Genomic DNA, 10,581 nt, shown 5'->3' with positions numbered 1-10,581 from the left:
AGTCCGTGACCCTGCCGAGGGGCGCACAGTCGATGATAGATGTGAATAGTGTGGTGGTGCGGTGCAGTAAATAACGAGGACACCAGGTTGCAGTCTCTTTACCTCTTTACTGAAAATCTCTGGGTCCTCAGTCCGGATCCCGGATAACCAGGCTGCGCAAGTCCGGCCGGTCCAATGGCACCTCCAGAGTTCTCTTTGCAGGTGGAAATCTGTGCCTTCCTTCTAGCGCTATGTGTTGCGGTCCTTCCCTGCTGTGCTTACGGAAAGTCCCCACAACTGTTGTGTCTGTTTCTTAAGTTCCCTCACAACACGATTAGATGATGTTCTGCTAATCCTCCGTCCCTCCCTGATGTTATGGTTAGGACGGCACCCGTTTGACGGGTAGGCTCGGAGCTCTTCCGGGACCCTAGAGTCGCCCCTCTCCACAAGTTGCCCCCCAAGACTGCATAGGTGATTTAGGTGAGACAGCCCGCCTGAGACTGACTGTCCTGCCGTAGGTTCGAAGTATTGCCTGAAGCTGTATATAGAAATACTTCCTTCGGCGTTCCGGCCACCGGTTGTTTGCGCCTCAGTAGGATGTTGCCTCGGTCTTACAGCACGACCCCTACTGGTATTCTCCTTCTTGCTTTGATCTCGTTTCTCACTCAGCACAATCTATCTCGCTTCTAATCCTTCCTTGGGCACCGCCGCTATACTGTGCAGGCACGGTCCCGTTACGTTCTCTCAGGTTGCCAAGCCTCTGTCAGGATCCCACCCCTGACAGGGGCCCAACCGAATCTTCCCCCCACAACACCCTCTGCTACAAGGTGTTGCCTGGTTCCAACCCAGTCAGCTTTCTGCCTAACTTCCTGCCTGACCCCCAGTTTTACCAGTGTGTGGAGAGTGGCCTAGTAAATAGAACCCTTAGCTCCCCCTGGAGGCCCGGCGGTGAAATGTATTGGTGTCTGTGATACCTGATCAGATGAACTCCTTCAGTGCCATCAGACGTACCATAGCTCCCCTTAGTGGCGGAGCCACAGTACTGCAACGACCAGGACTCTGGGGCGCTGCAATACGCTCATCCTGGCAGCACTATACTTACCGATCATACACTTATCCTGGCAGCACTATACCTGCCGATCATGCACTCATCATGGCAGCACTATACCTGCCAATCATGCAGTCACTTTCATCCATGCTACTGTGGCACTCCAGGGTCCTGGTCGTCACAGTAATGATGCTACGTTTGGAGGCAAGAAAGGATAACTGTAACCAGGTACCACAAACATGCAACACATTCACCCTCCAGGCCACCAGGGGGAGCTTTTGATCCTATTTACTAGGTGACTCCCCATATATATAATACTGGTAGTCTGTAGGGAAAGTTAGTGAGTTCCAGACAGCAGTCTGAGGAGGACTGAGGGTTTATGGAGCTGTGTAGGCCACAGTGCTACAGCTCCTGGAAATAGATATTTTAGAAAGCCGAATAATAAGCGTGCAGGAGAGGAAGCACAGGAGAGGATACCAGAAGGGAACCACCCCCGAGCAGGCTGCCTCCTTCTGAGGCGCAGAGCACCGATAGCTGGAACACCGAGGTTGTAAGGACCTCTACGCCTTACATCAGAGACCGGCAGGACAGCTAATTGCACGTTACCTGTCCGACCAAACACCCAGGAGGCACGGTGACACCCTTCAGAGCCGGATCATCTAAGAGACCCTATAAACAGGCTCAAGTCACCAGTCATATGGGTTATGTCCTATCCTACCCGGGGGACAGAGAGAAAGAGATAATATCTGTGAGGACCTTATGTGAAGCTTCTAGCAGTAGGAGACTACACAGGTACAGACTGGGGATGAAATTCAGCCCTGGCATTTGAAATCACACAGGCCCATATGTCCCCATCCCCAATAACCAGATGGGATATATTATTAATATTACCCTGGATGGAGGAAAGGAAGATTTACTACAAGACCAATATTTCTAATTATACCCACGGCATGCTGAGGTAAGTGACAGAGTGACCGGCTTTGTGCTCCATCACAACTGTTAACTGTATCTGGGTGTCTTGAGAACATTGATTCTGTTAACAACGTAGCACACAAGGCAGCCCATGACTAGACAGGCCCTTCTGGCATTTGCCAGAATTGCCAAATGGCCAGTCCTGCCCCGGGACTACACCACTACAGCGCAAAGGAAGGCTTCTATTTTCTACCTGGATAAGGGGACTCCTAACTTGCCTCCAATCTGGCCGGACTCTGCCTGCCCTGTGATTAGGTGCCCTGGACTGTGGCTGCAGAAGTCTTCAGTAAACGAGGTAAAGAGACTGCAACCCTGTGTCCTAGTTCTTCACTGCACCTTTCACCATTCTACCATCTATGTGCAGCGCCCCAGAGACCTGGTCGTTGCAGTAATGTCGCTCTTCCACCAGGGGGAGTGATATTACGTCTGATGGTACTAAAGGAGTTCACCTTGCCAGGTATCACAAGTCACACACTACACTTCACACTCCAGTCCACCAGGGGGAGCCTTGCTTCTATCTATTAGTGCACTCCTCACACACGGGTAAAACTGGTGGGTTTGATAGGAAGTTAGTCAGAAGCTGCCTGGGTTTTGACCCAGAGGGTTCCTGTCAGGCAGACAGGGGGAGAAGGAGGAACATCTGAGCTGCAGACAGAGGATCCCTGTCAGGGGTGGGATCCTGACAGAGGCCAAGCACGAGATAGAGAGCTACGGAGCTGCGCCTGCCCCACGTGCGGTAGCATCCTAAGAAAGGACAGGAAATTAATTGTATTGTGGAGAGTGAGAAACGAAGTCACAGCACAAGGAGATAACACCGGGAGGAGTTCTGCCCCAAGATCGGCAGCCTCCTTCTGAGGCGCGTAGCCGGTGGCCGGAACACCAAGGGAGTAATTGACTCTACGTATTACTTCAGAGACCGGCAGGACAGTCAATTCCAAGTTGGTTGCCCGACCTTAATACCTAAGAAGGCACGGAGGCAAATTGTGGGAGAGGGGCGTCTCTAGTGTCCCTATAAATAAGCTCCAGGCCTACCCCGTCATACGGGTTGACCTATCCATACCATCTGGGGGACAGAGAGAGAGAAGATCAGAAACATCCACGAAAGTTGTGAGGACTATCCCGTGGTGCTCAGCAGGGAGGTACTACAACACACAGGCACTAGTAGGAAGGCTACTGATTTCCATGTGGTTAAGAGAGCTCTGGATTTGCCTTCGGACCGGCCGGACTCTGCCTGCCCTGTGAACGGTACTCTGGACTGTGGACCCTGAAGTCTTCAGTAAAAGGTAAAGAGACTGCAACCTTTGTGTCCTCGTTATTCATTGCGCCTTACAACGTCCACCATCACCACCTACACATCTGGGAAGCCCTGGGGATACACTTCACCTGTGGGAAGGTATACCATCTAGCTGCCATTCCATCACCCCAGCGGACCCCTAGCAGCGTCGGTCACCCTGATCGAATACCACAGGTGGCGTCACGAACACCAGACAAACTTCACCTTTAATTGGACGCCCCTCAGAAGGGCCACGGACCGGGTCGGGCCACCGTGACATCCCCAGAACCGAGAGAGATAGACCCGGTACCGAGTACCGCACTGCCCTACACGTGGGGGGCGCTCCATATACATCGGGAAGCCCTGGGGACATTCTTCACCTGTGGGAAGGTATACCATCTAGCTGCCATAACATCACCCCAGAGGACCCCTTAAAGCAGCGTCAGTCACCCTGACCGAATACCACAGGTGGCGTCACGAACATAAACTTTATTCCCTTTAAAGACCTTTCCCTCTTACATGGGCGCCCTGGGCCTCAGACCGGGTCGTAGCCATCGTGACATCCCCCTGTGATCACTGGACCCGCTACCGAGTACCCCAAGGCCCTGGCGGGCGACTCACTACTGTAACAAAATGACCCATGATCTGGAAATACAAGAACATGTGAACAGTGCCATAGATTATAATGGGGACGTGTTCTATATGTGAAAATCATGTGCAACATGGATGGCTGAGGTCCAAGGGGTTAACGTAGTTTTTTTTCCCTGTGTTTTTCTCTGAACCCAGCATGTTGTTTCCCCCCATAGACTTCTGAATAGAAAAAAACTACATTTTTTACAAACATTTAAAAGGGCTGAGAGAACCGTGTGTGACTCCAGGTGTGATGTAATGTGTGGCGGTCACTAAGGCTTTACCGGCGGTGGTAGTGACCAGGCACTATGTGGCTCAGCCGTGTCATTCCCCGGGGACACGGAGCATCATGTGCCCTCAGTGTGAGGAGCTGATCACAGCCGGAGGAGGCGGCTCTGCAGCCGGAGAGCTCTGCCCTGTCTCTGGGAAGACATCAGCTGTGCAGCCAGTGAGGTGTGTGCTGCAGGAGGAGGAGGCTGCGCAGCATTGTGTCCGCTGCACTGCACCACTGTCTGGTAAGGGACCCGACACTGGGGGGCTTCTGCTGCACTAGGGGGGCTTCTGCTGCACTGGGGGGCTTCTGCTGCAATGTCTCATGCTATACAAGAGGCTGGTGCAATGGAGCCGGGCTAATTGGCATAATTAACCAAGGCAGGGGTCAATTGATAGTTATTTAGGGGCTGGATGGTTGGTCGGTTTGGTCTTGCCACTTGTCAGGAATCATTGATGGAGAAGAGGTGAACACCCAAACCATGGGGGTTGTAGTCCTGAGTCAACAAGTGTCAGGGAGGGGAACGAGGAGACGATCAGTGATCCATTGTGTTCTCTCATTGTGTCCTGTCCACAGGGTGTGAGCTACCTCTGCTGATCAGGAGTGGGGTGGACCATGGGACCTCTGCAGGACCGCAAGGTGAGGACCAGGGGTGAGGGTATGGTGAGGACTGCGTCATGTGTCGTGCACAATCGTCGGCTGCAATCTGGGGTGTTTATTGCAGGATTGATGATTGTATGAATGTCCTTGTCTGGCTCTCTGCACTATAGTGGATGATGTTCTGGGGGGAGTTTATCCCGTTACAAATCTGGGTGTCTGCATCAGTGAAATCCTCAAGTGGTTTTTGTTTATTTTTCTTTTTTTTCCTTTTGTGATATTCTATGTTTTGTGTGTGTGGTTGTGTTGTTTTTTGTGTGTGTATATATTTATCTATATTTTATTATATATTTATAATACAAAGTGAATTCTATGCCTGATCTTCGATTACTAGAGGATATCATTTACTCTAAGCCGTCATTCACATGTCCATGTTTTTCATAGACTGAGCACGTACCCATTCTAGTCAAGGGGACTGTAAATCGAGTGTCTGGGAAAAAAAAAAAAATTAAACCTGGAGTTGTGTCTGATTTTGTTCTTCTGAGTCTACGGGTCTCGGACAGATCACGTCCTGCCTGTTTGCTGGGAAACCGATTCAGATGAGGCCTATTACGTGTGTGTGACGCACTGATATTTCTGATAACCGACTGAATGACGTATGTGCACAAAATCCAATGCAGCGTGGGACTTTACCTTGGTTTGGTTTTTTTTTTTGTTTTGTTTCTTACCGTGCTTGCTAAAAATGGTTTTATATTAGGATGTGGTTGTTTTTTTGCTGTAAATCCCAAATGTAACCTGGCAGCCTTGTGTGACAGTTCTCGCATACATGTCATGTTTCCTAGGAGCAGATCACTGGTCAGGACTCCTGTTTTCCTGGATTTTATTGCATGGGAGCCCAGAAAATGGAAGACATGCAATCTGTTATCTATTATTTAAATCTACTGTACAGTACTAGGAAAAAAGAAACAATGTGGAGGCATCTAAAAGGAGTTGTCCACTTTAGACTGCATTTTTTTTGGAAGGGTTAGTGATGGAATCTAGAGCAGTTATATCAGGGGCTGGCTGGCACTTTTCAGCCTGGGGGGCAATCACAAGGCAGTGGCCCTCCTTTTCCCTGCTTACCTCTGACCATTGCATTAAAGCAGCAGACATAACAGGCTTTAAAAACAGGCTGGTACAGAGATATGGGAACAGAACTGAGCTTGCTGCATAGATATGGGAGCAGAACCGAGCTTACTACAGAGATATGGGAGCAGAACCGAGCTTACTACAGAGATATGGGAGCAGAACCGAGCTTACTACAGAGATATTGGAGCAGAACAGAGCTTCCTATAGAGATATAGGAGCAGAACGGAGCTTACTGCAGAGATATGGGAGCAGAACGGAGCTTACTACAGACATATGGGAGCAGAACGGAGCTTACTACAGACATATGGGCGCAGAACGGAGCTTACTACAGAGCAGTATAATATAGTAAAATATATAGATGAATTAGAAATGGCGACACACGCAAACGTCATCTGCATTAGTAATACATGCACCATTACATAATTAGTTGTAGGCTGGGTTCACAAGAGTGAAGTTTACATTCTGTATACGCACCACAACCTCCAGCCTCGCGGAGGGTATCCCTCCTGTAAACCCAGCCTGACGGGGACAACCCCTTATAAATGGAAGTGTGCTCCTCTAAACCATGCAATCACTGCCAATCCTCCAACCGTAAGTGGTGAATTTCCAGAGCTGGGAAATGGAATTTCAATATTAGAACACGTCAACTTTGGTTCCCGTCCCTCCTCAAGGAAGTAAGGCAGACAGGTGTGATAAGACTATTAGAAAAACTACTGCCACACACACGGCAGTACATACTGGCAGAAGTGTGAGGGCATTAGTGCCTGTGTATGGACATGTCAGAGGCTAAAGAGAAGAAAGCTTGGTCCCTCTTAGCTTCTGGCAATGTTTTACCTCAGCTCACATTTGGGCCATACCATTGTAAAACAGGTAGACACATTTACCCACTGACCCTACTATTCATAAGGAACTGCTGTCTACCCCTTAGTTGCCCACTGTATATAGTCAGTGTGGGGATGTGGGCTACAGAACAACACAGGGCGATGACACTGCTACCTGAACCCTTCAGCTGCCCCACAATATGCAGGGAGTAAAACCAGTACAAAGTATGGCAGCCTCCCTGCAGAGCTGTCCAGGGCCGGACTGGGACAAAAAAGGAGCAATGCCACACAAACCCCACCAGCCCACAGACTATAAAGGTACCTTCACACTCAGCAACTTTACAACGAGAACGACAACGATCCGTGACGTTGCAGCGTCCTGGATAGCGATCTCGTCATATTTGACACGCAGCAGCGATCTGGATCCCGCTGTGATATTGCTGGTCGGAGCTAGAAGTCCAGAACTTTATTTGGTCGTCAGGTCGGCGTGTATCGTCGTGTTTGACAGCAAAAGCAACGATGCCAGCAATGTTTTACATGGAGCTAACGACCTGTGAGAACGATAAATGAGTCGCCGTTACGTCACAGGATCGCTCCTGCATCGTTCTGGAGCTGCTGTGTTTGACGTCTCTACAGCGACCTAAACAGCGACGCTGCAGCGATCGGCTCGTTGTCTATATCGCTGCAGCGTCGCTGAGTGTGACGGTACCTTAACACTCCCCCCACACCCGATCAGTGGATTTTCCTATACTGTGTTGTGCCCTTCAACGCTCCTCTTAAAGGCGTTATTTGAAGAGCTATGTGTGAATGTCGCCACAGTGCCCACGATTGATCGCTTCTTTAGAGCGCCGGTTCTCGAGATCATGGGGGTCCCAGCGGTTGGACCCCAGCAACTACAAAGTTCTCGGGAAAGGGGATTACTTGGTATAATCCATTTAAATGTGTTTTCCAATATATATATATATTTTATTTTCCCATAGTATTCCTGAAAATAATAAACCAATATTAACCCTCCCAAAGACCAATGTCGCCTATCCAAGAACAGGACAGGAACAGGATTGGCAGGAGGAATGGTACTGTGCAGTGTATATATACAGGACAGGTGGAGGGTACTGTGCAGTGTATATATACAGGAGGAGTGGTACTGTGCAGTGTATATATACAGGAGGAGTGGTACTGTGCAGTGTATATATACAGGAGGAGTGGTACTGTGCAGTGTATATATACAGGACAGGAGGAGTGGTACTGTGCAGTGTATATATACAGGACAGGTGGAGGGTACTGTGCAGTGTATATACAGGAGGAGTGGTACTGTGCAGTGTGTATATACAGGAGGAGTGGTACTGTGCAGTGTATATATACAGGAGGAGTGGTACTGTGCAGTGTATATATACAGGACAGGAGGAGTGGTACTGTGCAGTGTATATATACAGGACAGGTGGAGGGTACTGTGCAGTGTATATACAGGAGGAGTGGTACTGTGCAGTGTATATATACAGGAGGAGTGGTACTGTGCAGTGTATATATACAGGACAGGAGGAATGGTACTGTGCAGTGTATATATACAGGACAGGTGGAGGGTACTGTGCAGTGTATATATACAGGACAGGTGGAGGGTACTGTGCAGTGTATATATACAGGAGGAGTGGTACTGTGCAGTGTATATATACAGGAGGAGTGGTACTGTGCAGTGTATATATACAGGAGGAGTGGTACTGTGCAGTGTATATATACAGGAGGAGTGGTACTGTGCAGTGTATATATACAGGACAGGTGGAGGGTACTGTGCAGTGTATATACAGGAGGAGTGGTACTGTGCAGTGTATATATACAGGAGGAGTGGTACTATGCAGTGTATATATACAGGAGGAGTGGTACTGTGCAGTGTATATATACAGGACAGGAGGAATGGTACTGTGCAGTGTATATATACAGGACAGGAGGAGTGGTACTGTGCAGTGTATATATACAGGACAGGTGGAGGGTACTGTGCAGTGTATATACAGGAGGAGTGGTACTGTGCAGTGTATATATACAGGAGGAGTGGTACTGTGCAGTGTATATATACAGGACAGGAGGAGTGGTACTGTGCAGTGTATATATACAGGACAGGTGGAGGGTACTGTGCAGTGTATATATACAGGAGGAGTGGTACTGTGCAGTGTATATATACAGGACAGGAGGAATGGTACTGTGCAGTGTATATATACAGGACAGGTGGAGGGTACTGTGCAGTGTATATACAGGAGGAGTGGTACTGTGCAGTGTATATATACAGGAGGAGTGGTACTGTGCAGTGTATATATACACAGGAGGAGTGGTACTGTGCAGTGTATATATACACAGGAGGAGTGGTACTGTGCAGTGTATATATACAGGACAGGTGGAGGGTACTGTGCAGTGTATATATACAGGACAGGTGGAGGGTACTGTGCAGTGTATATATACAGGACAGGTGGAGGGTACTGTGCAGTGTATATATACAGGACAGGTGGAGGGTACTGTGCAGTGTATATACAGGAGGAGTGGTACTGTGCAGTGTATATATACAGGACAGGTGGAGGGTACTGTGCAGTGTATATACAGGAGGAGTGGTACTGTGCAGTGTATATACACAGATACTTAGATTTACACCACGCAAGCAATATATATATATATATATATATATAACTGAGCAGCACCAAATATTTAAGGGCTTGTCCACTACTAGGACAACCCCTAAATGTTCGGCCCCGATAAATTAATAAAGCCTATACTCACCTCCTGTGCCGCGCCGTTCCCACAGTGGCTGTGATGTGGTGTTATGACATGTGATGCCCGGAACCAATCAGTGCTGGTGTCACTGTCTCAATCTTCGCACAAACTGAACATGAAGAGGACGTCCGGGATCAAGCAGCTCATCCTGCACTTCCTCTTCATGTTCAGTTTGTCTGAAGGCAGAGACAGTGACACCAGCACTGATTGGTTCCGGGCAACATGTGGCATAACACCACATAACAGCCACTGTGGGAACGGCGCGGCACGGCAGGTGAGTATAGGCTTTATTAATGTATCGGGGCCGAACATTCAGTTTAAGACGAGGTTGTCCTAGTGGGAGACAATCCCTTTAAGCAATGGACTCATTAGCCCATATTCTTGGCCATATTCTCGGAGTCCACTGCACACACACAGGGAACCGTGGAATTTCCGGGGCTCTGGCCTGTCGCAAAATGGCAGCGCCGGACACCCACGCAGCACTGCTGGGCCCCGGAGACACCCGCAGCACCGGCCAGCAACCGCCAGGCACCCAGAGACACCCGGCAGCAGCATCGGACATGCACCAGCACAAGACCCCCCACACCATCACGTCGCTCATCAGAGCCCCCCTCATCCTGGCCTGCAGCATCACCCCACTCCTGCCTCCTCCAGCAACGACCCTGAGACCCCCCTTCACTGCACCCACTACTCCCAGTAAGCAATAAGACGCATGGATTATAAGAAGCACCACCATTTTATTAAAAAATATTTTTTTCTTATTATTTGGGGTGCGTCTTATAATCCGGAGCCTCTTATAATCCGAAAAATAAGTGGTGTGTATTATGTATGTATGTATGTATGTATGTATGTATGTATGTATGTATGTATGTATGTATACGTACGCACAACATAGACACGCATAATTACACACACATACATACACACAAACACATACATATATATGTATATACGCACACACACATATGTACACATACATGCACACACACATATGTACACATACATGCACACACACACACACTCACTCACACATTATATAGGTGAAACTGCGACTGCGGTACGTACATTATATAGGTGATACCACTGTGTAATATACTGCGACCGCTAT

At 48.8% G+C, this 10,581-nt stretch overlaps 1 protein-coding gene across 7 annotated transcripts in view; it reads left to right on the top strand.

Moving 5' to 3' along the window:
• The first annotated feature begins 4,148 nt into the window (after positions 1-4,148).
• Positions 4,149-10,581, top strand: part of SYBU (syntabulin) — a 43,760-nt gene continuing 37,327 nt past the window's right edge. For 2 of the 7 annotated variants that reach the window (XM_077271092.1, XM_077271089.1), the window contains exons 1-2: positions 4,149-4,417; positions 4,750-4,812. In XM_077271092.1, coding sequence (XP_077127207.1) covers positions 4,789-4,812 — 24 coding nt within the window. In that variant the 5' untranslated portion in view covers positions 4,149-4,417; positions 4,750-4,788. Of the gene's footprint in view, positions 4,640-4,749; positions 4,813-10,581 lie in introns of all 7 variants that reach the window. The other 5 variants (XM_077271093.1, XM_077271090.1, XM_077271087.1 and 2 more) reach the window with 4 other exon arrangements.

Source organism: Ranitomeya variabilis, chromosome 6, assembly GCF_051348905.1.
Source record: "Ranitomeya variabilis isolate aRanVar5 chromosome 6, aRanVar5.hap1, whole genome shotgun sequence".
Taxonomy (NCBI): Eukaryota; Metazoa; Chordata; class Amphibia; order Anura; family Dendrobatidae; genus Ranitomeya; species Ranitomeya variabilis.
Note: the sequence above shows the minus strand (reverse complement) of the source record. Positions and strands in the feature narration are given on the sequence as shown.